This window comes from Archocentrus centrarchus, chromosome 4 (genome assembly GCF_007364275.1).
Source record: "Archocentrus centrarchus isolate MPI-CPG fArcCen1 chromosome 4, fArcCen1, whole genome shotgun sequence".
NCBI lineage: Eukaryota > Metazoa > Chordata > Actinopteri > Cichliformes > Cichlidae > Archocentrus > Archocentrus centrarchus.
The window spans coordinates 23,442,752-23,462,012 of record NC_044349.1 but is presented as its reverse complement, the minus strand read 5'-3'; the positions used below and the strand labels follow the sequence as shown (position 1 = coordinate 23,462,012).

Below are 19,261 nucleotides of genomic sequence, written 5' to 3'. Positions count from 1 at the left end.
GCCAGAGAGGGAGGGGTGTGAAAGCGCTGTGTTGCTCCACTAACCTACTTACCATAATCCCTCTCTTCTCCCTATTTCATAACTGTGCCTACGTTACATGATACACTCGTCATCTTGCCCGCACCTGCAAATCAGTTATTTTCATCAGAACTGTTATTACTCGTTGTGGTGTGCCTCGGTGTGCCAGGGTGTTTCTGTTGTGCTGTAAACATACCCACTCCAAGGAGGACAAAGGGAAATCACAACAGCAATGAAAACGCATATAATGCACATAGGCAAGGCTAAAGAGGGACAGATACAATGCATACTTTACATACTCTATATATATATATATATATATATATATATATATATACATACATTGATGTATCTCCTTTTTTTTCTGTCTTCTGCACCTGATTTTTTCTGTTGCTGTTTTTTTAACTACAGCAGTGACGTGCAGTCAGGGGAGGCAGGTGAGGCACGGCCTCACCTGTCATCGTGGAAATATAAAATTAAAAAATAAATTAAATGGTTATATTCATTCAGTGATTTGTATTTTAAAGTTCTTTTCCATTTAACTACACCATTTTTAGATTAGTTTTTTCAAAATCGCTGAATTTTCGCATTTGCCGGTCAAATACTAAGAGACGAACGGTGAGGCACCAGCCCGGCGAGCCGCACCACGGATTGCGCAATCCGTGGTGCGGCTCAGTATAGTCATTGCCAATGACTACTAACTGTGCTGGCATGCTATGCAGTGAGACCGGATTACTTTCCGGTCTCACTGCACTTTTACTATATGAACTAAATTTCCATATTTTAGCTGGTGTATATAATGCACAGTTTATTTTTTGTTTTTTTCATTAACAACTGTATGTGTGTGTAATGCATTCTTGTGTTGAGCGATCATGAAACTGCTGCAAAGAGACACTAGGTGAGGCACGCAGTTCTCGTGCCTCATGGTAGGGGGCGCTGGTGATCCCAGGGACTCTACGACTCCTCGGCGGCAAGCTACCATAAACAGTTAGCAAGGCCAGTTAGTTTTTCCTGTTGCTTGGCCTTATGTTCAACATGGAAGATTACATAACTCAAATGAAAGAATTTTCTAAACTGGACTTTCAATCGAAGCAGAAGATAATAATTAAAGGAAGACCAACACCGGAGCTAAAAGGTTTGCTTCAGACTATGTTAATGTTAAACAAAACAACTGTTGCCAATCAAATGGTGAATAAGCTATATGTTTGTAAATCTGATGTGATGACGTCAGTGCCTCACCAGTCACGACCCTCACCGCACGTCACTGAACTACAGTATACAGCAAACACTGTGATCGGTTTGTTAGTATTCATTCTAGGGTTAAACGCTTTGCCCTCTGCTGCTTCATAAGTTCAACATTTACCCCAGATTTGACCATATCAGGAAATGGAAAACAAAACACAGCACAGCAACCTGTGCTCACACTTAATTCCTCTGCCGAGATTAGTGTTTGTTAATCCTGTGATATAATTAAGCTCTCTTGCAATGTATCCAACTGATACGAAAGCTGAGCACAATCTTCTAGCATATATGGCTATTTAATTTGCAAATTAAGTGCCACATTATTTCAGCTCAAACGGACTAAAGTAAATGCAATGTTTTACATGGCTTTTCTAATCTTACTAACCAAAGTGCTTTTACACAAGCAGTGTTTACCCATTCACACACATTCATCCAGAGATATTATATCTCAGCTAAAAACAACGTTAATATGCATACAGACCTTATGGTGTTGCAGTATACTTAAGGACAATTCAAATGTTTTGAGCCCATTATTGGCTGCTTTAATAGCCATGAACAAGAAATAGATTTTTTAATTGTCAGATACTACGTTTTACATGACACTACGTTCTACATGAAAAAGGTGCTACCTTTGGTCCTGAATCATAGACTGGAGGATAGTAACTCTTTGCTCTTCCTGTCACATGTCCTGAGCATCACATGAGGCAAATTGGGGTTATTATTAGTTAATGTCATTGAGGATGCTATAACTGCGTGGAGGGTGGAGGGCTCTGTGGCCTCACAATCTTCTCTATGCTTTTTGCAGATGACGAGGTTCTGTTGGCTTCATCGAGAGATGACCTCCAACTTGCACTGGGGCGGTTTGCAGCTGAGCGTGAAGCATAAGGGATGACGATTAGCTCTGCCGAGTCTGAGGCCATGGTTCTCAGCTGGAAAAGGGTGGTGTGCCTACTCTAGGTCAGGAATGAGTTGCAGCCCCAAGTGGCGGAGTATCTTGAGATCTTGTTCACGAGTAAGGGGAGAGTGGAGCGGGATATTGACAGACATATTCTTGCAGCATCTGCAGTAATGTGGACACTACTGGTCTGTTATCTTGAAGGAAGAGCTTACCCTGAAGCTGTTGATTTACAGGTTGATCCACATTTCCTCATTTATGGGCATGAGCTGTGGGTAGTGACCAAAGAATGAGACTACAGATACAAATGCCATAAATGAGCGTCCACTGAAGCATGTCTGGGTTGTCCCTTAGGGTGAGGCGCTCAGTCATTTGGAAGGTAGTCAAAGTAGCATCCAAAGGAGCCAGCTGAGGTTGTATGAGCATCTGACCAGGATGCCTCCCGGACGCCTCCTAGGTGAAGTGTTTTGGTCATGTCCTACAGGGAGGAGGCCCCACAGCAGACCCAGGATATGCTGGAGAGATTAACTTTCTGGGCTGCCTGGTTGTGACTGGTTTCATATAAATACAACACAAATGTTTACTTTAAATGACTGAAAACTAAATGATACTCCAGTCAAAGAATGGCAAATAAGCTGAAAAGCTGCAATTTCTATTAAACTATATATTTTCATTTTGCAAAATATGCAAATTAATTGTAACATAATAATAATCAGTTTTTTTCCTTTAGCTGGCATGAATTACATAATTAATAATGCATTTAAAATAAATAAGTTTCCCTGTTATTATTATTTTACTATTATGATTTTTATTCTCACAGTAAATTATTCTTGGGGTCTCCAGGGACCCTAGACGGTAGTCCATGTATGCTACACATATTGGTAGAATGAGGGATAAATAGTTCCCACGCTGGGCTGCTGTTGGTCTGAAGTGACACACTGCCACACTTTCCCACGCACGCGAGAGCCTCCTTAAAGCGCGCGAGGGGGGCGGTGGCGCGCGCGTCAGCTCACAGGGCACGAGGCGGGCGGACCGCGGGATGAGGATCATGTGTAGTCCACGCGTCGAAACTAGGTTAGAGCGAGCCGCAGAGCAGGGCAGAACTTGAAAGAGGAGTAGCCACTGCGTTATCGTTTCAGACGTGCATTTTCTTTAACCGCAACTGCAAGGGGCTGAGAGAAAGTAAATAACAGAGACACGTCGTTGCTTTTTATTCACTTGTAAGGTCAGCGCGCATGAAGAAAGAATAGAAAAATCCATATGAGGATTCGTTGTTGTGACAGTTTTCAGCTGCTCCGGTTTGGAGCGAATAAGTGCGCGTTGCTTTCAGCATTTCTTGGTTTCGTTTCCACCTGGACTTTTATGACCCGAAGAGTTGGCTAGACCTCACCGCAGATATGAGAGGTGAGTTTATATGGTTTTTTTTTTTTTTCGAAATTGTTACTTATTTAAAAATGTATTTATTTGTTCTTAGGCTGAAGGCCTGCGGCAACTTTTAGGTTGAATGTTGGAGTGGGGAAGGCAGTGCTTTGAAGCTGTGCGTCGACTGCGCAAGAAAAAAAAACCCCATCAGATTTCACTTAGAGGAAAATTTAAAATAGGCTTTGGCTATGTTTCTGCGCTCTATATAAAGTTAACACGTGTAACTTTAAAGATTTTAAAGATTGTTTACATGCTTGTTAATATAAAGAGTGAAGAATATATTTTTTTAAAAGTGGGTAATTTTATTTACAGGTTGTCCACATTTCCACGAGCACAGCTCTAATAACGTATTTGTGTATTCTGTTTGTATAAACTGTGAGGGTTTGGTGCACCAGCTCAGTTTTGCCCGTGATCAGAGGAAATCTTTGCAGCTAGTCGCCGGTGAGCGACTACAGTTATGTAAGAGTCAGGGAAGGGAGGTAGTGAGCGGAGTGATTCACAGGCTCATGAAAATCTTCTGTAAGGGATTGTTTACGTTGTTTAAAGAGTCAGTTTTCATATTTTTAAAAACCTTTTTACTGTAACCATAATTGCAATACACATTTTTTTGGTTTGTTTTAGAATTAGTTTAAAAATTTCCCTGTTGACAATTTTGAGTTGGCCCATTGTTTAATGTGTATCTTGTTTTAGTACCCAAGTATGGAGGTTGTTTTTTTTTTTAATCATCTATTAATTAATTAGTTAAATAATTTTTAATGATTTTTTTTTACCTAGTGTTACAATTTGTATGTGTTTAATAGAGAAAGAGAAAGAGAGAGGAGGTGCTCCATTGACCTAGTTCTGTCATTGAGGATTACAGCAAGTGTGTGTGTGTGTGTGTGTGCGTGCGTGCGTGCGTGCGTGGAGAGATAGTTATGACTGATAAAACAATGTTGATAATTTTATCCAGGAAAGTGCTCCTCTTTCCCGTAGATGTGAGCTGAACTGGAAAACCCTGCTGTCTTTAACCGCTTTTACTTCCATAAAACTTTCGTTTTAATTAAAGTTCTGCTGCAAAGAAAATAATGAAACACAAACAAATATCCGTTGATGTACATATTTTGTAGTTGGATTTACTAGTTTAAAATGACTTGTTTTGTGTTGTGATGTTGGACCATCATGCACCACTGTGACAAGCAGGATATGGGCACAGCAAGCCTACATTTAACAGTGATGCACAGCAGGGTTTCAGCTTCTTCTGCCAGCTAGGGTTACTTACATCAACCAGTAATTGACAGCATCACTCACAGAGAGAAACACATTTTCAGAAAAATGTAAGCTAGATTTTGAAGTATAGTTGAAATTTTCCCTTTCCAGAGTCTTTGTTCATACCTAAATATTAGGCAGGTGGGATGCAGAAAGTTAAAATAAACATACTTAAATAAAACTTGATTTTATGCTTTTGTGACCTTAGGGTGTGTAGAGCTACTGCAGCTTCATAAGACTGCGTTAGAGCTCAATTACCCCAAGATCAAAGATGTGGTTTCAGTAAAGAAGGGCACCCTCTCTCCAAGGACACAGCTGTGCAGCATCAGAGCCACTATTTGTTGGGTGTGTGCAGCCTTGGGAGTTCACAGCAAGTTACTCTATGTGTCAAGGTGCCCTTTCTGTCTGACAAGTGCATCTAAGATTCCAGTCCTCATATCTAAAGCTTTAACTCTTCACATAACCAGCAGGTTGATGTGCAAACACAATGTTGACACTCTGCATATATTATGACTGCAGTTCATTCTGCAGCATGATTTATGCAGTGGTTGGGTGAAAAAATATAGTATTTTGTACACTTTAACATTTGTTTAGATTAAGTTGTATCATAATCCATTTTGATAGTGGTAGCAATAAATCATATGCATTTCTGTGAAAGTAGATAGCTGATGTGAACAAAGAGATTTTAATTCATTGTGACTGTGATTGCTTCAGCACAGTCCTAAATTTGTTCCTGTGGTTTGGAGCAGCACACACAATTACATGCTGTGAACTGAATTCCTCAGTCTGTCTTTGCTTGTGTTGCAGAGGCCCACTTGGGTTTGGGCTTGGAGCTGCACACACACACACACACAGACAGCACAGTCAAGTGAATGCACTTCATCTTTTGTGATCAATGGTGCGGGATTACAGTGGCCTGCAGAGTGTGAGGCCAGTTTCTTGGCAGACGCAGCACACTGCTCAGCATATAATTGTTTATTATAAGGCAAATGGTTTTATAAAGATTTATATTAAGGCAATCAATTTACATGTTTAATTGTTATCAGTGTAATCATCCATTATGGAAAGCTGTGGGGTGAAAAAAGGGGAAGAAAAACACATTTCCATCTGGCAGGGCTGTCATCATGTATGCGCAGATAGGCTTATGTACTGCACATAATGTATAAGCCTTGGCATGGCTGACTTCCAGTTAAAGGCTGGTTGTACTTCAGGAATACTTTTTAACCACAGATGTCCGGCATTGGTTTTGTCTGAAAAATGTACATAATTTTTTTTTTAAAAAAGCATTCTTTGGGACTATGATATCCTCTGTGTACAATAACACATTTTATTTCACCACCGCTACATCTGCTAAACAATCCATTAAACCTGCAGAGCATTTTTAAAATGTTCAGTGTTAGTGTCAGGCCACACTGTACTATCTGTGCTCTGTAGGTAGGTCATAGGGAGGAGAAGAAGAGGAAAGGCAATCATTACTCCTCACCTACTAAAGCTGTATAGAAAACAGGTGGCCGCTGGGGCCCTCAGTGGGAAACCTGTAGAAAGTGGATAATTGAATAACTGGGTTGCAGCAAGCTCTTCAACTAGCAACCAATCCTCATACTATGTTACACAAAACCATATGCCATTCCTCCCATACATGCCCCACATGCCCATTCATTTGCTGGTTAAGTATATATTATGTCAGCTAAATGTAAAGTGCAGGGCAAATAGGACCTTGGACTGTAATTGATTAGCTGGGATAAGAGGGCAAAGTCTCCGTAGCTAAGTGTTTACAGCACTGACAAAGAAAGAAGTGTTGAGCAACTGACACTGACTGATGGCTACTGACTAAGTGGCATAGAAGGGACTTTTAGATGAAAACCTCTTTGAATCTAAATGTTCCTGGACATAATCCTTATGTAAAAAATGTAAAAAGAATATTTTATTTGCTTAGAGGTTCCAAAAGATTGTGATAGCATACGCCACAGGTAGCACAGCTTTTGAAGTAAACATTTACATATTTTACCTGATGGTTATCAAGCTTCAGTTATACTACCAATGTAAGCAAGTATTGAAGCCATTGTTCGCTGAGCTGATAGTAAAATTTTAAGTTATAATTTTATTTTGTCTAAAACGGAGAGATTTCTGGGATTAAACACATTGCTTTAAGATATTCTCCTGGCATTAATACAAAGAGAAGTGTGCGTGTATTTCTTGTTTTGTTTTGGAACAGAAAATTATGCAAATGCTCAAAAGTAAACACCGGTATAAAGACATCCTTTTTCAGACCCGTCCTGCATTGCAACATGTTTAAAAATTACTGCTTGCACAGCAGACTGTTTTAGCTTTATGGGACCAGTGCGATGATTAATCTACATGCTGTTATTTACACAAAATGGTGTGCACTTATGTGCAGTGTTTTAGTTTGTGCAACATTTATTAGCAAATAGGCCTTAACAGCAGTGGGAATCTCTACATAGCCACTCTCCACACTGCACCAGAGTAAAAATAGATTTATGCTTAAGCTCAAACACAGATAAAATTTCACTCAAATACTTGACATGCTGTAACAAGTTAAGACCTACTATTAGCTGTGTCTGCTCCCTCCCACTCCATGAATTTTACTGTACTAGATGCTTCTGGAAATATTTCCAGATGTTGCTGAGGTTGGGTATTTGTCTCTTCAAGTTTCAGCTGGCAACGGAGTATCTTTCTGTAATCATATCTTACACCATTGTCTTTCTAAACCAAAAGGAGGAATCCACCCCGCCTGTACTTAAAGACTGAGTCAGATTTGGTTCCACCTTAAAACCTGCAAGAAACAGGATTGTGTTCCTTGTGAGGCTGCCACCACAGGCACCTCCCCCTTTACTGAATGAGAAACTGTGTCAGTGGAGCAGCTCCTGTTTGCTGAGCTTGGCTGTGCCACTCAGCTGACTGGCAGGTGAGGCTGCGAGTCACAGACGGAGCTTCTTGCTCAAAAGCCAATAGGAACGCAAGAGGGTGTGGGACTTGCGGCACACTGTTGCCGGGACAACCACCTTTGAATGAGTGTGTTCGTGGAATGTGGCCAGATGCAGTTATATAACAGGCTGACGGGCGGGGTGAGGCTCTGAAGGGGGAGCGATAAAGGGAGCAATGGAGAATGGGATTTTTTTTTTTCCATTGCCCTTTATTTATTTATATCCCTCGCTTGCATTTCAGCGTCTTGCACATTCTAGGTAACCAAGATAGTTAAATATGTCATCTATGTTGCACACAAAATATCTTTTCAAGCTGAAAACGTGGATACATTTTTTTTCCCCTAAGTCAAGATTTGCAGGATATCAGCCACCAACCTCTTTAATTTTGCCTCAGTGTGTGATGCACGTCTCTCCCTACGCAGAGTGACTCATGTGATTTATCGGTTGTGAGTGGTTTAAAAAAGCCCCCTTTAGAAAACAGCAATTTTCTCAAAAACTGTGAAGACCAGTTAAATCCTTTTCTATGATTTACTGGTTACCTAATGCCCTGAGTGCCCCAACAAAAGTGGTTTAGTGGATTGTTTGGCACAGGTAACAGCCATAGAAAAATCAAATTTTGCACAAAGTAGCAGTAAGTTGCAGCTATTTGATCAGAAAGTTCAGCATGGCAGTATACCCGTTGTTAACCCACTAACATTTTGTTCATCCTGGAGGAAGAGCCACAGAGCAAGAGAGAGCTGTGAAACTTTATAACCCTGGGCCTCAGCTAATGCAATTGACCTGCTATTCTGGGCTCGAAGGAGGCCCGGCTACTTAGATAAACAACATAATGAAAAGAACAGCCTATTCCTCGGTAAGAAGGCTCAGGCTTTCACAATGAGCTCAAGGTGTAAACTGTATACATTTCTTTTGTGTTCTTGAAGGTTCTTTTAGTCACAATCCTGTAACATAATCAGAAATGCATCTCATAATCATTTGCTACATTTCAAATATCATATTGCATAGATAACAGTTGAGCGTCGTACAATGATGCCAGTCTTTGTGAGAAAAGTCAAGTGAATCTACTTTGAACAAAAAGTGTCATATCTTGTTTGAGTTCAGCATGAGTTATGGCAGTCTGGAGTAATGATTTGACAATAACTGAAACGCAAATGTTGAATGTCCTGTAACTGGAACTAAAAATGTTTCTATATTGCAGTTATACTGGAATCAATATTTGCCTCTTACCAGGATTCTGGGTTTTCTATATATGTCCTTGTAAATGTCTGAATGTATATTGTATAACAACTGAAGTGGATATAATCTACTTTCCTTTCCACCGCAACTGATATTTTTACTCTAAATGAGTCTGTGTGTTATTTTCTCAGTTATTGGATTCGTTTTTTTGTCAGTGGAACCAAAATAAAGGAAAATGCTCGTGACAGTTTGCCAATAAATAATTGCCCTGTTTAATCAAGGTTCCAAAAATGTTCAAGATGCAGCCAACTCTTTGAGCAGACAAACCAGTTTGCTTAAAAGATGCAAAATGAAATAATTTCTTTATGATGAATTGTTGTATCTATCTATCTAATGTGTGTTCTATTTACTCTGTACCTGTTAACTCATATTTTATATTTTCTTTATATATATATATATATATATATATTTATATTGTTTCCTGCACTCTTCTCTCTCTACAGCTCAAATAGAAGTAATACCTTGTAAAATTTGTGGGGACAAATCGTCAGGGATTCACTATGGTGTCATCACCTGTGAAGGCTGCAAGGTGAGCTTTATTCATCATCAGTTACTTAAAAACAGAAAAAAATGGACAGGCTGATTCTACTCAATCTAAAGTATTTTGTCAGATACACTTATTATGTCTGCGTTTGTAGGGTTTCTTTCGGCGCAGCCAGCAGAACAATGCTATGTACTCCTGCTCGCGACAGAGGAACTGCCTAATCGACCGGACCAATCGTAATCGCTGTCAGCACTGCAGGCTGCAGAAGTGTCTCGCTCTCGGCATGAGCCGTGATGGTGAGTTCGGTTACAAGATCTATATTTAATTAACACAGTTTCCACCTCTCACTTTTGCTCATCACAGTGGTGAGTCATTTAATACTTGTTTTACTTAGACCATTAAATGTTTAATTTTTCTTTGCAGCCGTGAAGTTTGGTCGAATGTCTAAAAAGCAGCGTGACAGCCTGTATGCAGAGGTCCAGAAACACCAACAGTCCCAGGAGTGTGCAGGAGTTGGTGCCCGTGAGGAGAAGAGTGACATGAATGACCACGGCCGTACCTACAGAAGAGGCTCCAGTGCTACACTCAGTGATCTGGACGACATTACAACACTGCCAGAGGGGCTGCTTTTTGACCTGCCACTGACCCCAGAGGATGCAGGTGGAGAGTACTGTAACCTGGACATGATGGGTGGAAGTGCAGGCAGTGGCTCATCCTCTCAGAGTTCACCAGAACAGACCAGCTTGGATTTTGGTGATGGAAACCACAGTATCAAACATGAGTATCAGCTGTTGCGTGACTCTGGACTCTTCTCACATGCCATCTTCAATCCACTGCCTGAAGGTTGCTCCCTACTTGACATAGGTCAGCCTTCTAAAACCTTCTAATAACAAGTTATAATTGCTGATGTGGTTTTTGAACATTAAATCTGTCCTGAAAACTTCATGAATGCTTTTGCAAATTAAAAAAATAAAATAAGACTTTATTTTTGTTCAGAGCGTATTACCCAGAATGTGGTGAAGTCCCATATCGAGACAAGCCCGTACAGCTCAGAGGAGCTAAAGAGAATGGCATGGACCTTGTATAGCCCAGAAGAGACCCGCTCATACCAGACCAAGGTAAATGTTGTGCTTTTATATAGCAGACTGTGAATTGCAAGAGTGGAAAATATCGGAGAAAAATTGATTAGAATTTATGCAGTCTCCCACAGTGTTAATTTCAGTTAATGCTGCGATTAGACTACATGATATCAGCCAAATTAAGGTTTGATCAGAAAGATGTGGGATGTTATTTTGTGCTGGAATAAAATTGGCATTGCGCATGAAAGTCGATCGTTGTATCTTGTGTAGCATGTGGAGGAAAACCAATACTGGATGTGTGATGTCTTGCAATGTCCCAACAGAAAGGCTAGTGTGTTAAGTTTTGGGGTCTTCCCCAATGGTTATTTCCCTTCACTGTTTTTGACCCATAAGAGCACAGAGTGTTTTTGTTTATTTTTTCTTTTGTGTGTGTGTGTGTGTGTGTGTGTGTGGGCTCAGCTGTGTACAGCTGTAAACTTAACAAAGCAAAAGAGGAATCATGTTGCCAGTGTAACTAGGTGAAATTGAGTAACACAAGATAGCCAGTATCATGCGCACCACTTCAGTTGCCATTGTGTGTTTACATTGTTTTCCCTGGAAATTACTGGCAGGATTCCTTTCTGATGCCAACATGCACATTGTGAAATTTGGCAAGTATGATTGTTTGGGGAGCAATCTGTAGTCTATCATGTGGCTCAGGAAAGGGAGGATTTTATGACTCTGTAATTGCTTAATCTGACACTGACCATCATAAAGGGCATAAATGTTGTGTAGTATGATTCGAGCATAGTGCTACTCTTTAAACTTTTTAAAATATACATCTATGGAAAAAAACTAGTGCTCATGCTGCCCTTGTGTTTTGTTTTACAAGGTTATTGCTAGCTGGCAAAGATGAGCATTAATGATTATGGTTATCACTGGATCTTCTCAGGGGAACCCTGGTGGTAGCAAGGTTAAAATTTGCAATGTCCTCTGTTCTTTACATTAAGAAACACGGGTGTGCCATTAGGTGAGGACGCACGAGATGCCAAAGGTGCTGTGATATGCGTTTCCCCCCTCAGCCTCATACCCATGGTAATAGCTCCTTACTAGCCCAGAAGGCCATGGATAGTAGAGCTAGCCTATCTGCTTCACAGTCAGCTTGCACAGGGACCTGGTGTCACAGGCACACGTAGATTTTTTTATCCACATCCAGCGCGGTTAACTCTCTGGGCCTAACCCTGCGTGCACATTTCACCTGAGGAATGCTTACCTCATGGGCCCTTTTTAGGGGTGTTTCTGTGGGGGACAAATGTGCAGCTGCTAGTTGGGTGTCCCCACAAACATTTGTTATGTTTTGTTGCCTTGATGTGACTGTGTCCTTACTAGTACACTCAGTGCTTAGTTTGGGCTTTTAAATGCATGGTGACCTTTTGGAGTAGGTGTGAGGTGTTGACCTGCCTGGGTCCGGGAGTGGCTTCGGAGCATGCAATCCAGTAGTGGGCTGTATCTCCCATAGTGAGATACAGAGCAATTGATTTGAAAGGGAATGTTTGGTTACTAGCATAACCCCCATTTCTCTGAAAACTGAATGAGGTATCTCACCGCACTGCCCTATTTGCATGGACATGTGGAAGAAATACTTTGAAAATGCCTGGTGTGGGGCCAAGGGCTATTATAAAGGGGGTCAGGGGACCCTGTTTCCTTGAAATAATTGGTCTGTTTTGAACAGACATGGTGGTAGTGGAGTTCCCTTGACTGGTCATGCCAGAGGGCGTGTCCCACTCGGTTTTCAGAGAACCCATGTTATGCTAGTAACAAATGTTTCCTTTAGTCTTAAAATTAAACGCCACATCTTTCAAGAAAGATGTATGAAATACTATTAAGCATACTGTAGCTCAGGATGTTTAAGAAACAAGATCAGAGAAGAATGTTTAACCATTTGTTTCATGTTTCAAATGCGTTGCAATTATCATAGAGCCTTCCTGGGTTTTTCTTTTGCAGTCAGCTGAGGTGATGTGGCAACAATGTGCCATTCACATCACCAATGCAATACAGTATGTGGTGGAGTTTGCTAAGCGTATCTCTGGCTTCATGGACCTCTGTCAGAATGATCAGATTATCCTCCTCAAAGCAGGTCAGTACATGACACCAATACACACACACATACACACACACACTCTGCAGGTTAGAAGCATTTTCTGCACAGCCACTGCTGTGCATATGTTTATTTCTTTGAGCTTTTAGCTGTGCCAGACATAGCTGTTGTCACGGATGTTGTATTACCCACAAGTGGTAGCTGACTATGCAAAAAAAAAAAAAATCACATGGTTTCAGGAGGATTTCAAAAGTTATATTGTTCTTATTCTTGAATTTATTTTTATTTCAATCTTATTTGATATAGACTTTGCAGCTCAAGATAGTTTCATTACATTATGAAATGCATGTCTTGTGCAGCGGGTTTATACGTAAATATAAATCTACTCCTTCATGTATTTTTATTGTTCTTTAGTGACAACTGAAACACTAAATCAGTCCAAACATTAGATTGTAATGGGTTTTGAGTTGCAGCCAATGTACTTTCAGTCATAATTTTTAAGACGTGTTCATAAAATGTTCACACCCTGATTTTAATTAGACGGTTTCAGTGTTACAGAAAACATAAAAGGTGTGAAAGCTTTCCAAGCCCGTAAAGAAGCTGTCAATTCAGAGGGTGAAGCGAGATTACGCAGTTGTGATTCTAGACTAACCGGAAATAACAAGAACATCTTACTGGAAATGCTAGTCATTATTGTGTCAGTATAAAGCATGGCAAAACGTAAGCAACAGTGTTGACACAAAAGTTGTATTAGTTAAAAAAAAAGAAACTAAAATAACAACATTTTTTTTATATATTTGATGATTCACTCAGTTTTCCCAGGAAAGTTTATAATACTTTATGTAACCTTGAAGAAAACAGTCCAAATTGGTTTTGTTTTCTTCAGTGCCCTTTCTTGAATGGCTCTTTGTTTGTGTCAACAGGCTGCATGGATGTCCTTCTCATCCGTATGTGTCGGGCCTACAACCCCATCAATAATACAATGCTTTTTGATGGAAAGTTTGCGACGCCTCAGCTTTTCAAAGCTCTTGGTGAGTCAACACACTTACTATCTATCTCTCTCTTGCCAATTTTCTCTCAAATAAACTTTCATGAAGGGAAGAGTGGGGAATTTAGGTCATTTTTTATGTTTCATCTGTGTCATCACAGTCACTAGATTTCTGTTCTGATGACATTTTTTCCCCTTTCTGTCTCCCAAGGCTGTGATGACCTTGTGAATGCAGTGTTTGACTTAGCTAAAAGCCTGAGCCGTACACAGATGTCTGACGAGGAGATTGCGCTTTTCAGTGCTGCTGTCCTGCTCTCACCAGGTGAGATCATAGGAAATTACCTATTCACACATGCTTATCTGGTATTCTGCTCGTCTAATAAAGTGATGCTGTCGAGAGGTTTTAATGCAATTAAAATTTTCATATTGTCAGTTGAAAGCACACATCAAAAATGCCTCCAGGGTAATGGGTACTACTACTACTGACAAGATTTTTATAAACCCCATAATTTACTATGGGCCGATTTCCAGAGCCTACCATTGTCATTCCTCTCTTGCAGCCAGCCAACAAGTTGATTGCATCAGAGTATGACAGTGAAACTGCAAAGTTGTCATTGCGACTTGGAAGCTACTGCAAAATTGTGCCAGTTTAGTAATCAATAAAAACTCCAGAAAGATGTTTTGTAATCTTCCCCCCCTGATGACAATGTGCTTAGCATGCAGTGGGAATATAATTTTTAACACACATGTAATCCAGAAACATTTGTTCCCTCAGGCAAATTTAAAGTCAAACAAAGTTTCATTCAGTTTGAAACGGTGGTTGCCTTGAAGGCATAAGATTAATTTTAAAAGTTTCCATATGTTTTGGAAAAAAGGTCAGCAGTGCTGTAAAATATAGGCAGTTGTATTTATTATAGCAAAACTATATAAAACCACTTGTGAAGAACTTTATGCTTTGCATTCTGTTTCTATCTAGTTATATATGTTAAACCTTACCAGGTTAAGATCCAAATTAGGAAAACTCGCAAAAACCGGCCTGCAACGCTTGTTCATTTCGCTCATGTATTAAAACGCAGACATGTGTGTTCATTCTTTTCATCTTCATTATATCACTGTATGTACTCAGATGGCAAAAATAGCTGTTTATAAACACCAAACAAATAAATAATAAATATATATAATTCTTCTTCTTTGCAAGCTACATATTCATTGTATAAGACAAAGTAATCAATTACAGGCACTATTAGCATCACTAAGCCCTTATTTACAAATATGCACGACAACACATTCCAGTTACCCTAACGTGTCACGGCACTAAAAAATGTTTAGCAAAATTTATTTACAAACAAAATACACATAACCTACCCATAATGTTGCCATTCGTTTTGAGATAATCTCCTAAACATAATATATATCATTTGTAGGGATTTAAGCGTCATTATAGTAAGATGGTCATCATGTCGCTGCCTTCTCTTTCAGACCGACCCTGGCTGACAGATGTTCAGAAGATCCAGAAGTTGCAAGAGAAAGTTTATGTGGCTCTGCAGCGCTGCCTACAGAAAGAAGGCACATCAGAAGAGAAACTAGCTAAGGTACAAAACCTGCCGCAGCTACTGTATTGCCATTTTGGTGAAAATAACTGATCTGCTTTATTAAAATGTGTAAGTTCTCTCTCCTTTAAATTCTTACTTTTTTTTTTTTTTAAACAATTTCTCTTCTAGATGGTGTCTAAGCTTCCTACAATGAGGTCCATTTGCAACCTTCACATTGACAAACTGGAGTTTTTCCGTCTGGTTCACCCAGAGACAGCATATACTTTTCCTCCTCTGTACAGGGAGGTTTTTGGCAGTGAAATCACCTTCCCAGACTCCACAGAGGGCTAGGGCTATTTAGCTAAGTAGTGCGACTCAAGTAGTGACATTGAGGTGTAGGGAGAGGAAGATTAAAATGTGGCAACCAGCTGAAGGAAAACCAACCAGCAGCTCAATGACAATCCTGCATGCTACACTTTAGCACACACTCCTCTCACCTCTGAACTCCCAATCCTGTGGAATGGCTTTCACTGCCCTGCAAGCCAGTCCTTTAAACCCAACACTACAGGAACTGCTGCTGGGTAATCTGTGCACATTACCTCCTTTTTAGGGAGTTAAGGAAATGATTAAAAAGTAGCCTACATTCTTTATATTCTCAAAATTATTTTTCTATAAGAAGACCTTAAACCTCTTGTTAGGCTGAATTCCTTTCTAATAAATTTGACTCTTGCCGCTCCCACAGTTCCTGTAAGCTACTGTTGAATGTACCCCCTGTTCCTTTAACCATTCAGCACAGCCCTAGGCTTAATATAGAATGTACATACTTAAAATCCTCACCTACTTTGTGGAGATTTGCAGTAATGAGGCCTGTATCTGTCAGTCTAGTAACAGCTAATTGTTTCATTAAGTATTTTTGGTAGCACCCATATTTTGCAGTTTTCTAACATATGAACAAACTGTTTAAAGGGACCATGATCAAACTCACAAGCAGACAAAAACTGTGTGAATCATGGGCAACCATTTAGCATTTCTGTCGCCATGCACTTACAAAGTCTTGCACATGGAGCACAAAACTTAGCACTTATGCTGAAATTGTTGTAGGTGTTTTTTAGTAGCACACCCGCAGACACTGATATAATTGATATTTTTTTTTTCTTTTTCTTTTTTTTTAATGTAATCAATGACCTCAATCCTGTTACCTTTTCCCTTTGCAAATGCCACTTAGAGAGTGAGAGAAACACAGAGGTATGAGAGAAATGTAAAAATTTAACTAGCACTTCTTAGAATCAAAAATGACCTCTTGGCACAAGATGTTACGGGTTTGCACTCAAACTGCCATCTGTGAAACTTAAGTTCAGCCAGTCAGAAATAGTAAATACACCCTCCCACTGTAGATAAGCTGTATCACAAAGGTGCTCGGAGTCCAATTCCTGAAGGGTTGTCTTTCGCCAGGAGGATCATTATCGCACCTCAGCCTCCTCTGTACAAGCATGCCAGTGCCCAAACCTCCAGCACTGTCACAACCAGCAGATTCAAAAGACTTAAAGGGATTAAAGAAATCTCTTGAATGTGACATTTAACTGTATCACCACCAATATGATTAAATGAGGGGACAGATGGATGGTGGTGTTATTTAAGCTCTTCAGACATAAGTAAAAGAAGATTTCCTTTCTGCGCCAGTTCTCGCTGCTTTGGGGTCAGGCAGATTTTGCTGCCGTAGGCAGCCAAGGTATTTTGATTAGAGAGTTCAATATTTTGTTTCTTATTCTCCACTCCTTTACTACCTCACCCTCTTCAAATACTACATGGCACAGCAAAGGGTTGACAGAGCCATCAGCTACCCCCCTGAGTTAATATTTCTGCTTCATATTTGAACTTAACAATTAGAACAATTTGAAAACCAGTGGTGACTATTTTAAAATGTACTGGTTTTTTTTGTTTGTTTGTTTTGGTTTGTTTGTTTTTGCTTAAGCCTGGACAGGAAATAAGTACAGATGACATGCTGGATGTACTTCTACTGAGGACATCCTGTCTGATTGTGAGAGCAACTCATGCCTTTAGGTCCAGGAAGTCCTGGATAGATACAGATCTATCTTAAAGACTGGAGACATACTCTGCAGACGGGGTGTGTGTCTAGATTTTTTTCTTCAAAGTAGGGGAATGTATTGGACTTCTTTAAAAACAAAGGATTATTCATTCTGCCAATATCCTAAACAGGCTGTGGTGAAAAAAAATGCTGTAATTAGCAAAGTCATTACTATAGTTTCTGTCTTGAGCATTTTAAGACAATCACATGACAGATGTTGGATGTCTGCTTTTGTGTAAAAAATATAAATCAGGTTTGCTTTGCTCTGCACTGCTGGGACAGTGCTGTTTGCCATACACTATATTTTATCAGATAGTATGAAGGGGGTATCACTATTGTCTTGGTACTTAAGACAGTGGCATTATGGGATTGTGCAATGTTGTCTTTCCCATTGTTCTCAGTACATTGAGCTGTTATTGCCATGTACTATAGCTAATATTTTTATAAGCACTTCAGCACAGTTGACCTTGCAGCAAGACAAGTAACACTAATTTATAATGTACCAAATACACAGCCAACTTCTTTTCAGATCAGCTGAAAATGGCCGAATGACATTTAGAGATTGTAACAAAGTGCAATACTTTGTGTGTCAAGCCTGAGAATGCTAGACATGCTGATTTTACAAGATTGAGTATACTTTGTAACCTTGCAGGCTTAAAATCTGTCCAGGGGGCAGTACTTATGCTCTGCACTTACATTTCCATTTAGAGTCACTCAGGGAGATAGCTGGGCTCTCTGTCCTACAGTGTCTGCAGTCAGTCTAGCTAGCAAGACACCTTGCACCAACATAGAAGACCTTTAAACCTTGATCACTGTGTACAGTACATGTTCTTGTGAATGTTTGATTACAAAAGTATCAAAGATTTTACCCCTGTCTAATATCATTATTGCAAGACTTCTTTTTTTGTTTGTTTGTTTGTTTGAGTTGTAGATTAAATAGGATATATATATATATAAATAAATAAATAAATATAAAAGATGGATTATAATCTCTGAATCTTGTGTTGGTTTTGTTGTGATCTTTTGTTTCTGAATTTTTATCCTTTTATGTACTGTTTTTTTTTTTTCTTCTTCTTCTCATCAGTTTAGTGTCCTTTTGTCTTGGAGAGATGTAATTCTATTTTTTTTAAAGAGCGTTTTTAAAGATGTCACCCTAAAGGTTTCTCTTTTGTCATGATCCTTCTGTTTATGATATTTTCACTCTATTTTAAGATTATAATTATAAATCAATATAGATTTTAATATGGAATAATTTATATGTCATGAATATAAAGCCCAACAGGGCTTAACACAGTGAAGTGTTATTGCACAATAGTGATACTATATGTGGATTTAAGAATGTAATAAAAGTGTTTTTACAATTAAAAGGAAAGTTTGTTGTGGCTTTATCATACAGTTATTAATCCTGCTTACTGGATGAAAACATACAGTACTGTTCAAAAGTCTTGCACAGCCCCTCATTTATATATATTTTGTTAGGACATAAGTACAGTGAGGTGTAAATGTGCAAAAATAAATGGAAATACAGTATAGAAGGCAAAAACAGATTTGGTATGACTAGCAAGCTTGAAATTCAGTATTTGGTATGACCGCCTTCATTCTTCAACACAGCCTGAACTCTCTTATGTAAGCTTTCTTCTAATTTCTTTAAGTAGTCTACAGGAATAGTTCTCCAGTCTTCTTGAAGAACATTCAAAGCTCTTCTTTGGATGTTGGCTGCATTTTTGTTCCCTTCTCTGTCAATATGATCCCACACTGCTTCAATAATGTTGAGGTCCAGGTTCTGGGGAGGCCATCAGTAGGGCCAGTCTCTGCTGCTTTGGCGCTGCCAGCGCCTTATAAAATGACCTCCAACAGACCACTGTTGTAAATGTGTCTGACCAAAAAATCACTAATAGACTTCATGAGGGTGGACTGAGGGCCCAGTGTCCTCTAGTAGGACCTGTGCTCACTGCTCGGCACAGTGGAGCCCAATTTGCCATAGAATGCCAGAACTGGCAGATCCACCACTG

The 19,261-nt window shown here is 39.6% G+C and overlaps 1 protein-coding gene across 1 annotated transcript; it reads left to right on the top strand.

Moving 5' to 3' along the window:
• Positions 1-3,218: 3,218 nt before the first annotated feature.
• Positions 3,219-18,616, top strand: rorca (RAR-related orphan receptor C a). Its single transcript, XM_030728238.1, has 10 exons — positions 3,219-3,559; positions 9,447-9,532; positions 9,642-9,783; positions 9,911-10,351; positions 10,484-10,605; positions 12,550-12,682; positions 13,567-13,674; positions 13,843-13,953; positions 15,111-15,223; positions 15,353-18,616. The coding sequence occupies exons 1-10, from the start codon at positions 3,553-3,555 to the stop codon at positions 15,512-15,514; spliced, it is 1,425 nt and encodes a 474-aa protein (XP_030584098.1). The 5' UTR covers positions 3,219-3,552; the 3' UTR covers positions 15,515-18,616.
• Positions 18,617-19,261: the final 645 nt, after the last annotated feature.